At 40.8% G+C, this 12,755-nt stretch overlaps 1 protein-coding gene and 1 pseudogene across 1 annotated transcript in view; one reads left to right on the top strand and one right to left on the bottom strand.

Moving 5' to 3' along the window:
• Positions 1-12,755, bottom strand: part of slc16a10 (solute carrier family 16 member 10) — a 68,691-nt gene that overhangs the window by 5,479 nt on the left and 50,457 nt on the right. The window contains exons 4-5 of the mRNA XM_062968988.1: positions 9,893-10,036; positions 5,446-5,674 (exon numbers count right to left, since the gene is read on the bottom strand). Coding sequence (XP_062825058.1) covers positions 5,446-5,674; positions 9,893-10,036 — 373 coding nt within the window. The remainder of the gene's footprint in view (positions 1-5,445; positions 5,675-9,892; positions 10,037-12,755) is intronic.
• On the top strand, positions 2,264-2,836 carry LOC134295690 (density-regulated protein-like; annotated as a pseudogene).

Here is a 12,755-nt window from a genome sequence, read left to right on the forward strand (position 1 = left end):
AACCAGTGCTCAGAATATAGTACATCACTTCACCATCTCTTTCTTTTTTGTTCTCTTCTGGAGAAGATTCAAAGTACTGCCTCTGATTTACAAAATCATTAAGTGACTTCTATATCCATAAATAATTGTATTCACCCCCATTTTAAAGGCTAGGCTATTATGCTTTTATACAGAACATTATTGTTTTTATATTTGTAATGGGTTTAATTATACAGTGATACATTGAGTCAAGAGTTTAATTTGTTCTGTGACTGAGTTCTTAACTCAAATGTCCCTTTGAGGAAAGGTGACAAATTACCCATTTTTTTCTTACATAAGAAATGTACTTTATAAATAGCAAATAATGGATAAATGCACATTCACATGGAACAATGCAAAAAGAAATATCAACATAAAATGGTAGAAGCACAAAATTGTGGCAAGAAGCACAAAGTACAAAATGAAGAGGCAGAAGCATTATTTTCATACTGTACTCATTCCAGCCTCCCTCCCTTGCTCTTTCTCCCTCTCTCTCTTCATGAAGTCAAACTTACCAGGAATAAAAACCACATAAAATCAACTAACCCAAAGTTCCTCAAAGTGGACAAGAGCAAAACCGACAGCAATCTCCCAAAGTAGATAAGAGCATGAGGCATGGAGGCTGCTCCCTTGAAGCCCTAAAGCACTGTACTCTCACGCTAGCACTCCCTCTGGCACTAGCGCTTAATTCAAAATGCTACTCTTATGTCAAAGCAAAACCCGGTATGAGCAACAGCTAACTCAAAATGCTCTTAAATCGAGGTTCCACTTTATAACTGGATTTTTTAAATAGGAAATCACACCAACTCAATTTCTTTAGACTTATCAACTGCAATTCTGAAAGGGAAGTGCGTGCTTTCCAGGTTTTTATTACATTCCCATAGGATTATGTTGTTTTCAAGCTCAATCAAATAAATATTACGCTGTACATAGCAGTTATGTTCCACAGTAACATAGAGTCTCACTTATCCAACATAAACGAGCCGGCAGAACATTGGATAAGTGAAAATGTTGGATAATAAGGAGGGATTAAGGAAAAGCCTATTAAACATCAAATTACGTTATGATTTTACAAATTAAGCACCAAAACTTCATGTTTTACAACGAATAGACAGAAAAAGCAGTTCAATACACGGTAACGTTATATAGCAATTACTGTATTTACTAATTTAGCACCAAAACATTACAATGTATTGAAAACATTGACTACAAAAACACTGACTACTAAAAGGCAAACTGTGTTGAATAATACAGGACGTTGGATAAGCAAAGGTTGGATAAGCGAGACTCTACTGTAGATAGATACATTCCAGCTGACATTCAGGAGTCAGGAGGGAAGGGATTCCCGCAGCCTATTCTAAAGCTAACTGCTCCTCATTGAGGACTGTAGACTTGGGCAGTGTGGGGTTGAATTCCAACACTAGTTGCCAACTTAATTTCCTAGCGTAGTAATTACTGTATTTATGAATTTAGTACCAAAACATTGCAATGTATTGAAAACATTGACTACAAAATCTGTGTTGGATAATACAGAATGTTGGATAAGTGAAGGTTGGATAAGTGAGACTCTACTGTATATGAGTGCAACATTTTTCCTGTCTTGAACACCACCCCCTTCCCTCTCCAAAAGAATGAGAGATTCTGGAGATATGCACTTTTAGGCCTGCTTTACACATTTTGGGCTGCTAGAGGACTTGAAACTATCTGAAAGCTCTCCCACTAGGCTTGCATTGTTTTCACATCTAATTTTATGGTGCTCTACAGAACATCTACTATCTTGAGTTGCATCCAGAACCATCACCGCTTCTCTCCCGGCCATCCCAACACATGAGTGCCCACTACTTGTCATGCAATTAAAAAAAATCGGTACTGTTTCATTATCCAGTCGCAGGCCACTAGGGGCCGCTAGAGAGAAAAAGATACTTTGTGTTATGAGGGGAGAGTTGAAGGAGGAAAACAATTTCCCCCGTTTTCACTGGTTATGCCCCCTCCCCCCTTCCCATATGAGGGTTGTTTCCACAAAGGGGACATGGATGAAGGGCATAACAGGAAAACAGAGTGAAATGGTTTTTGTCCTTCAACCAACATCCACCCCAATAAAATGAAGTATCCTTCGGGGATTTCCGGCCTTTATCCACCTGGAACTGGACTATTGATGGTAGTGCTGTATGTGCTGCTTGGGAGGGCAATTGGAGGAAGAGGTTCCACCCCTTCTGCCAGGCTGCCTGGACTTGTGAGGCGAAACTGTAATGGAGGCAGCTGAGTCAGTGATTATTGATTCTAAAGGAGACCAAAGGTGCAACACCAGGCTAGATGCAGACTATCCTCTCAGAGTCCTCTACTGCGGAGTTTGCTCATTGCCAACAGAGTACTGTGAATACATATCCGACATGTCGAAATGCAGGCAATGGCTAGATGAGTTTGCAAAACTTACTGTAGAAAAATCACCTAAACAAGAATCTGGAATTGAGAAGGTCAAGGAATGACTGGTGAAAATGGAAAAAAGCAAAAGAAAGGTGGAAGAGGTCAGATAAAAAAGAAGAAAACTGTCCCTCAAAAAGAGACAATAGCAAAAATTCCTAAGCCAAGAAGAAATACTTATGTCACAAGGGTGTCTAGTCTCGCAACTTATAAAACAGACCTTAAGGAAGCACAAAGATTCTTTGCTCAGAAGTACTCTTGTGGTACCTTAGTAACAGGAGAGGATGAAATAATAATTCAGCGGGACTCTACAGACAACATCATTGATGTCATCCAGAAAAAGTAGCCAGAGGTTGATGATAATAGCATCAAAGATCTGGGAGAAATCAAGAAGTGAAAATGTGTTTTTAAAAAGCAAAACCTGCCTTCTGAACAGCACCAAGTTCTAGTTGATGCAGCCAGAATAAGGCTTCTCCTCCATGTGTTTGCCTGGAAAAAAGAACAGTTAAAGAACTGCACCCATACTATTGGCATTTTCTGTATTGGCTACGTACACTCTGTGTTCTTGCCAAAGTTTCAGTCTGGAGGATGTGGGACAATCGTACTTCCAGACACCGAGTTAATTGAATAAAAAGTTATGGTTCCTCACGCAAAAAATTAAATTAAATTAAGTATCCTTCTCTCTCTAGCACCCTCTAGTGACCTCCACCAGGATAATAGACCAGTACCAGAAAATCTAGCAACATAATTCCAGGGGAAGTCACTCAATAACTAGGGATGAGAGAGAAGCAAGAGGTCTGAGCCCTGATTCCTGCAAAATCTACATTCTTCAGGTCTCTTGCATGCCTCCCACAACACAGGCAGACGGCTCTGGTGCCTCTGCAGCTCAAATAATAGCAACATTGGATTCCCCAGTGAGAGTACGTTGGTTCATTCTTTGAGTACACCCAAAGGCACATGCCCAGTTGTACAGTCAATTTCTGGCTCCTCATCTGAGGAGAAGTTGTGATTGTGTTCATGATCCATTGTAACCCACTGAGGCTAGCCATCCCCACTAGGATGGAAACACTTACAGTAGTTAAGAAAAAGTATTATGAAATGAAGAAATCTTCCCAGAAGGGAAAAACAGTCTAAAATCCTATGAATAAATGGCCCCAAAAGGTGAACAGATGGAGTGCAGAAAGCACTTTCCTGTCAGAGCTAAGGCAGGGCAGAACTGGGAAGAGGGCACTAGGTGTTCCCACTTAGGGAGGGAAGAATGACTGACAAATGATGGCCTATCTATGAGGAGCATAGGAGGAGCAAGGCCCAACATGAGGACTGCCTTCTAATAATGCAGGAAAAATGACACAGCATGTACAACATAGTTAACATTTAACTTCAAAAGGAAAAAAACTGTCAAAAATGAAGGGATGATTTTAAAGAACATTGGAAGCAAGGATTTGTCAATCCAATCTCTTCAAGATGCTTATTAATTATTTAAGAATGGTGACAACATTCTTCTGATTCAGAAAGATACGGACAAGTTTTAAAAGATAATATCCTGTTTAATTAACAGAGTCAAGGAAGCCATAAAAATGCAAGGTGGATTATTTTTAAAAGGGGGAAAGTCTTGACAAACTAATCAAGAACAGAAAACATTTTCACTGGCAAAACAAATGTCAGTTGACATACAGCAAAAATCTCACTAATGTAAGACAGGTGATACATCTATCAGCCCTTTTTGTGTAACACCAGGATTTCAAGCATTAATCCCATGTGCACTTAGGTTTTATTTGCCTCTTTAGCACCTGCTGCATTATTGTCCATACAAGACCATTTTTATTGAGCATTAATCTCCTGCTTATTAACAAAACAGATGTCTTCAGAGTCATTTGTGTTCATGGCTTTTGGCCAGCTTCTTCAATTCCACACTCTTACAGGAAAAATTCCCACATCCCAACCTCAGCATTTTAGAATTGAAGTCCGGAGCTGCCACTGACTCGTGGATAATCAGCATACCCAAAACTAGGCACTGAAGGAAGACTTCATGAGATCATTCCTGCAGCTGCCAATATTTTTCCCTTTGAAATATGTCTGTTTTCAGATTGGACACTACTTTCAAAGGCATCACAGGCTAATAAAGACCAAGACACATCCTTGAGAATCTGAAGTCCCTCCGAGGGCAAGCAACAAATTACCAGTAATGGAAATCAACAGTGGTCAAATGTACTTTTAAAGTTCTCAGTATTAGAGAACACCTCGCCCAGCCACAGCAAAAAGGAACTGAACATGCAAGATACTTCTCCTATGTGTTCACTGGAGTGGTGCCAAAAACATTAGTCAAGTGAACAGGATATTAATATCGCATGCCCTGAAGTTTTGCAGTTCAGAGGTGTATACGCAGATCCTATTTGTGTGGCTATGTAGAGGTCATGAAAGACTGTTTCCTGCAACACTTTAGAAGAAACTTGGTCTTGTTTCAATAATCTGTAGAACGGCAAACTAAAAACTAACACTAAAGTCATAAACTGAAGTGTGCTTTCCATACAAGCAAAATATCCTAATCCTGCAATGCTTTTTTCATCACACATAAGGCAGCAAAAATTAATGCTATAAGGCTAGCACTTTCCTTTTTGGTTGTATTTTTTTCAATTATCATATAATCCAAGTCATAACTGGGTCAAATATCAGTATGTCCAAAATGCCCACATATATTTTAGAAACAGATAATACAGGTCTAGCCTCTATCAAATGAGCAGAAATACGTTACATGTCCACAGCACCTAACTTAAAGCTTCTCAATGAACTAGAATAAAGGAGCAAGTTAAGGGGGGGGGGGGGAAGCTTCTATTTTATCAAAGTGCAAAAGGCTAGTATCTGTCTTAAGAAAAACTCCATCAAGTGTCCATTGTTAACATTCAGACTAATTAGCTCTTAATAAGTTAAGCAGTGCCACACTACTGTATACTTATAAATTTCAGATGTGATTACTATACTTTATTCACTTAAAATTAGTCTGCTTACCTGCAATAGGTGGACCAACTGTCATTGGTACAGACATAAAGCCCAAGAGGAATCCAATTGCCTGAGAAACATACTGTGCGCCAACGAGCTCAAAGGCAATGGGTGCCATGATGCTAATGAAGCAACCATCAAAAAGACCCATAAAGAGGCAGACAGCGATGAGGCCTCCAAAGGTATAGCATAAGGGAATCATCATAGACATCAGGCCAATGAAGAAAAATGAAATAACCTGCACATTGGGAAAGGAGAAAGTGTCAAACTGTATTACAGAGATATAGAACAAAGGGACTGGATTCATGCTAATGTTGTTATTGTACAGCTATTCCAGAGGATTTGAGGGCTACCTCCTTCTTCCCATGGAAGACTCTTTAATCCAGGAGATAAATTTATTAAAGCAATTTTTGGTGATTTTTTTCCCTCTTCAACCTCCACCCCCAAACACATACTTCAAAATCTGCTCCAGCATATGGAGGCTGCAAGAAGGGGAAATTCACAAAAAACATATTCTTCCCCTCATGTCCAGAATGGGACACAACCCCCAACTACTATGGTATTTATTCCATTGGATCAACATTTTTACAGGTCAAAGTTTCATCGCAAGATAATGAAACTTCTCCATCATTCAGACAGCAATATTTGCATGACATGGCTATCACTGAACACTACTTGTTATATGCTATGATGGCTGATGCAGGTCCTCTCAATATTTATAACCGTGATCTAAACCAGGCATCCTCAAACCCTCTAGCTGTTCCAGCCTCCAACTCCCAGAAAACCTTGCCAGCTTGTTCAATGGTCAGGAATTCTGGGAGTTGGAGGCTGAAACAGTTGGAAGGCTGCAGTTTGAGGATGCCTGGTGTAAACTGTTGTACTATAGACCAGCTACCAGATGTTGTACAGCTGCAACTTCCATCAGTCTTAGTGTAGCCAATAGTAAGGGATTATGATAGCTACAGTCCAATAACATTTGGAAGACCACATTCTCCATATGAATAGATAGGAAATGATCCGTCTTTAGATGGAGAACAATCTCAGTTTTTCATGCTAGATTTAACAATAAGCCAGGTAAGTTGCAATCAGCAATATGGCAATGTCTTCCCTTTGTCATAGGTTTGCTTGAATCCTATTTGTCAATTTCAATTAAATTAATCATTTGAATAAATTGTTGAATGCTGAGTCTGCATGGAGATAAATTTCACTGTTTTAATGGGCATATTCTAAATGAAGACGAACAACAGGATTTATGTCAGTGTTATGTCACTTCATACATTACTAGAATGAAGGGCGAGGCATTATTTGAAGGCTATGTACTTCCTGACTCAAGTAATTGAATAAATTGTTGAATGCTGAGTCAACATGGAGATAAATTTCACTGTTTTAATGGGCATATTCTAAATGATTGAGCCCAACACCAGGAAAACAATCTTTTTGTAGCTCAATTCAATCTGGTGGGGTGCAAGATTACTGCAACAGAATTCAAGCTTATAGGAAGAATGTCTGCTAAAATCACACTACCCAATTCAAGACCAATATAACATTTTTCTGTTGATTATTCGTTCATTCACTTCCGACTTCGTGATCTCATGGACAGCCCACACCAGAGCTTCCTGTCAGCCTCCATCACCCCCAGCTCCTTCAAGGTCAAGCCAGTCACTTCAAGGATTCCATCCATCTTGCCCCTGAGTGGCTCCTCTTCCTTTTTCCTTTCTTTTCCCCCAGCATCATGATTTTCTCCAAGATTTCCTGTCTTCTCATTATGTGGACAAAGTACTTCATCTTTGCCTCTAATATCCTTCCCTCCAGTGAGCATTTGGGCATTATTTCCTGGAGTATGGACTGGTTGGATCTTCTTGTGGTCCAAGGCACTCTCAGAATTTTTCTCTAACACCACAATTAAAAAGTGTCTATCTTCCTTCGCTCAGCCTTCCTTGTGGTCCAGCTCTCGCATCCATAGGTTACTACGGGGAATACCATTACTTTAACTATGCGGACCTTCGTTGCCAGTGTGATGTCTCTATTCTTGACTATTTTATCGAGGTTGGTCATTGCTGTCCTCCCAAGAAGTCTTCTGATTTCCTGGCTGCAGTCTGCATCTGCAGTAACCTTTGTGCCTAGAAATATGAAGTCTGTCACTGCCTCCACATTTTCTCTCTCTATTTGCCAGTTATCAATCAGTCTGATTGCCATAATCTTGTTTTTCTTGATGTTTAACTGCAACCTTGCTTTTGCGCTTTCTTCTTTCAGTGAGTTTTCCTGGCAAAATTCTATCAGCCTACATCCAGCTTCATTTTGTTGTCCCAAGCCATGCTTGCCTGTAATCCTGGTTGTCATTTGACTGCCCACCTTAGCATTCCAATCTCCTGTAATGAAAATAATGTCTCTTTTTGGTGTATTATCCAGTAGGTGCTGCAGATCCTCATAGAACTGATCTACTTCTGCTTCTTCAGCAGCTGTGATTGGGGCGTATATTTGGATGTTAAACAGCTTACCTTGAACTCGAATTGAGATCATTTAATATTTTTTGGATTGTATCCAAGCACTGCTTTAGCAACTTTATTATTAATTATCAAGGCTACTCCATTTCTTTGGTGTTCCTCTTGTTCACAGTAGTTGATCTGGTGGTCATCTGTTGTGAAGTGGCCCATTCCAGTCCATTTCAGTTCACTGACTCCCAGAATGTCAATCTTTAATCTTGACATCTCACCAATAACCACGTCCAATTTGCCCTGGCTCATAGATCTTACATTCCACGTTCCTATAGTGTGTTGATCTTTAGAACATCGGATTCATTGTTCACCTCCAGCACCATCGGAGTTAGCCTTCCTTTCAGCTTTGAGCTAACTGCGTCATCACATCTGAGGCTAGTTGGGCTTATCCTCTGCTTCTCCCCAGGAGCATTTTGACCATCTTTCGACCTGTGAGTCCCATCTTCCGATGGTATACTGACATATCTCTGGTTGTACTGATCCATTTAGTTTTCATGACAAGAATACTGGGATGGGTTGCCATTACCTTCCCCAGGGATTGTATTTAGTCTGACCTCTAATATATATCACTATATTATATTGCCTCTAACAAGCCTGGTTTCCATCAAGTAAAGCAATAGAAATTCATGTATAATTTTAAAACAAAACGAATTAGTATCTTGGCCTATAGTATTTAAACACTCATAAAATACTGGATGTACTAAGATTGGGATCTTGGGGTTCAAAATTTTTGTAAGGGAAAGTATAAATCACTGCTGACTCACTTGTCAGCATGTTGTTTCCTAAACTAAAACTTCAAAGAAGAATCCATTTAGCTTCTCTTCCTGCTATCTGCAGACTCCAGTGAATCGACCATATGTTGATCCTATGTTGAACCATATGTTGATCCTAATCACTGCAGGCAAGGAAATATTTATTCAGGCTACAGTAGACTGAACAAAAGGATTTACTTCGATGCCATCTCTTGCAAAGTGGCCCTGCTGAGCCTTGAACCTAAAGATATCCTTCTTTGCATTCTGATTAAAGATCTCTGTGGGACTCAAACTTCAAGAGAAACTATTGTTTCATCTTCGTCTTCCTTAAATCCAACAGGCTTCCTGCATGATAAGGATTTTCACAAGGCAAACTTCGGAATGCCCATTGGATCACAGCTAGCCTTGGACTATATTTAGCTATTCTGTGCATGTTTAGCTATTCTAATGAAGTGGTAACCTATGCTTGGGCCAACTATAAATTAAAATGGCTCACACATGCAAACCAATTAAGAGAACAATACTAAGGAAGGAAATCTCAAATGCTGAGAGAAAGAGCAAAAGAGCAAGAGTAAAAGAATACAGAGAATAGTATGGTCAGGGTACCCAAAATAGTAACTGGCAGAAATCTGCACTACATATTCAATTTGGAAAATTGATAAAATAGATGAATATGGAAAGCATTCACTGATCACTCAAAGCTGGCCTCTTCTTTTAACTACTCAGTTCTTTAGATGCATCAGCCCCTTCACATTCCCAATTATGTAAATAGGAAAAAGATGGGTATAAAGGCCTCCCTGAAGTCCAGAAGTTTCAAGAGTCATTCTCACTTCTCTTCCTTAATGTATTGCAACATGAGATAGCAAGGATGCTAGCAGGTCCTTAGTGAAAGCCTGGACAGTACCACTCATGCTTTCATCATCATTCAGAAATTCCAGAAAACCAGAATAAGGGAGAAGCATCATCACTGTTTTCTCCTATTCTGCTAGTCTTATAACCTTCTTTATCACAGTAAAGTCCATTCAGTTAAGAACTATATTACAAGTAAAATGTATGTATGACTTTATGTCATGGTTTTACATGAGCAAATCATTCTGTTTCATAAAGTGCAGGGTGGTAAAAGAAAGAAAAAAGAACAACAAGGGGTCTATGCCTCTTGTAATATATTGCTTCTAATCATATTATCAATATTGTTGCACAAAGCTGTACCTGTAGATAAACCTTTTTTGCACCAGGAATATAATCTGCTATTCTGCCAAAGAGCAATCGTCCAACTCCTGAAGTAATGCCAAGGCAAAGCAAAAGTGTTTCTTCTTGCACACCTTTACCAATACGTTCTTCCACATGATTCAGCTGTTCAGAAACAGAAAAAAGGAGTTGAATTTAGCAAGAGAGTCTACCTAAGGAATATGTATCACACAGAGTTTTCTTCATCCTGTTGTCAGTCTTTTTTTATAGTCCTACTTTTATAAATTCAGTTTATGAAGAGATATCAACAAGAATGATGCATACATCTCATTCCCTTCCTTGATGAGCTGCCTAACTGCAATGTTAAACTAGCAACAATCCAAAGTTAACTTCAAACTGTCTTTTAAGATCTTTAAGATTCAACACTGATACCAATGTTTTCCAGTTTTGGTGAATTGTGAAACAATGGATGACCAGAAACATCCCAGCTTACATATATACTTGTGTCTAAGCCAATCTTATGTATAAGTCAAGGAAAGATTTTGGAGCCAAAATTATGCAGTTTGATATGATCACAAATAAGTTGAGGGTCATTCTTTAGAGAAGGGAAAGTGCCAGTACTGCCTTGGGCTACTGCTGTCACTGTTGTTCTACCCAGGCATTTAGAAAGGCCTTTCAACACTCTAATCAGAGAAGGAGATGGCCCCTTGATTGATACAAGTTAAGGTACAGTATTAACTTTTATCAAAAAAGGAACCATCCCACTCTGAGTAACAAAAGATGTAAACTAGTCCATACTAGGATAACACAAAAGCATCACCAGTTCCCTCTAATACTCTCTTTTGAGGGGAAGTGCCATTTTCCATCCAGGCATTCAAAAAGGCTAGAAGTAGCACAGCAAAGAGTCGAGGGAGTAACTGATAGACATTTCCACTCTGTGTCTTCAGAGCAATCTCTGATGCAACAAGGAATTGTAATCAGGGCCGGTTGTTACTAGGCGGCCGCTGACGCGGCCGCCTCGGGCGCTGGCTGCTAGGGGCGCTGTCGAGGCGTCGACAGCGACCCGTAGCGCCACCGACGCCTCCGGTGTTGGCGCGGGCCCGCGGGGCTTCAATCCCCGCGCCCGCGCCAAGCACCTAGGCCATTTTGCCCTTAGTAACAAACTAAGGGCAAAAATGGCCTATCTGTGCTGTGCGCATGCGCACAGCCAGATAAGCCATTTTTGCCCTTAGTTTGTTACTAAGGGCAAAATGGCCTAGCTGTGCTGTGCGCACGCGCACAGCGCAGCTAGGCCATTCGGGCCTGACTTCCTGGTCGCGGCCGGCGACCGCCCGGGCGATCGCCGGCCGCGACCAGGAAGTCAGGCCCGAATGGGCTATCTGCGCTGTGCCCGTGCGCACAGCGCAGATAGCCCATTCGGGCCTGACTTCCTGGTCGCGGCCGGTGATCGCCCGGGCGGTCGCCGGCCGCGACCAGGAAGTCAGGCCCGAATGGCCTAGCTGCGCTGTGCGCGTGCGCACAGCACAGCTAGGCCATTTGCCCTTAGTAACAAACTAAGGGCAAAAATGGCTTATCTGGCTGTGCGCATGCGCACAGCCAGATAAGCCATTTTTGCCCTTAGTTTGTTACTAAGGGCAAATGGCCTAGCTGTGCTGTGCGCACGCGCACAGCGCAGCTAGGCCATTCGGGCCTGACTTCCTGGTCGCGGCCAGGGCACGCTGGGCGGGGGGCGGGGCCAACTCTGGCCCCGCCCCCCGCACTATTCGCCCTGGCCCCGCCTCCCACACAGCGTGGGAGGCGGGGCCAGGGCACGCTGGGCGGGGCCAGGGCGTCGGAGGCGGGGCCGGTGGCGGGGGCGCTTTTTAGCACCCCCGCTTAACATTTAAAAATAGCTCCGGCCGGCCCTGATTGTAATATGACCCTGCTTCTTCACAATAGAGATTGCTCATGGGAGGGGATGAGAATGTCAATCAACTGCTTTCTGATTTGCAGGGGAATAGACCTCAATCACTTGCAGAGGTTACTGCCCAGGCAATGGGGTTACAGGGATCCAGACAGGAACATTATGTAACTAAGATAGTTAAAGCTTAAATCCCATAAAGACATCATACATCATCTGATCTTGGAAGCTAAGCAAAGTCAGCTCTGGCTTGTATTTACATTGGATATCACCAATATATACCAAATGTGAGGCTATATTTCAGTGCAATAAATTTGCAAAATCCTCTGCATATTATTTGCCTAAGAAAACCCTATGAAATTTCTGGGATTGCCATAAGTCAACAGGCAAGTTGCAGATATATATACACAACTAAGGTGGTTACATAGCCAAATAGCTTATATGAAAATTCCAACCATGATGTATATGCAAAGTATATCTAGTAATTTCTAGAACAGATCTTAAAAATATTTGTCTTCTCTAGGCATAATTACAAAATATGTTTCGGTCTACTCAAATGTGGAAGCCATACTTCAGTGTCTGTATCATCCTTAAAACGGGAAAGAAGAGAAGAAAAAAGTATTAAGTAGCATCTTTAAAACCAATTTATTATAACATGCACTTTTGTGGATTTCAATACACTGCTATCATTTTAATTATACTGCTATAAATTAACTGATCATGACAAATGTGTTGATCTCAAAAGCAGGAAAAATATGACCAATATGTTAATATTTCACAAAGGTTTTAAAAGCAAAACAAACATTTTAACAATGTCTTTAAATTATATAACTAATTGTTCAAGTACTTGAACATGGTAATATCTATTGCCTAGGGAGGAATATCTATTGCTGAAATTTCTGGAACACTTTTTATCAACTCTTATCCAGCTGATAATCAATTATGTAACTATCGTTTGCAAACAGGGAAGATTGTGAGTAGATT

This window comes from Anolis carolinensis, chromosome 1, assembly GCF_035594765.1.
Source record: "Anolis carolinensis isolate JA03-04 chromosome 1, rAnoCar3.1.pri, whole genome shotgun sequence".
Classification (NCBI taxonomy): Eukaryota; Metazoa; Chordata; class Lepidosauria; order Squamata; family Dactyloidae; genus Anolis; species Anolis carolinensis.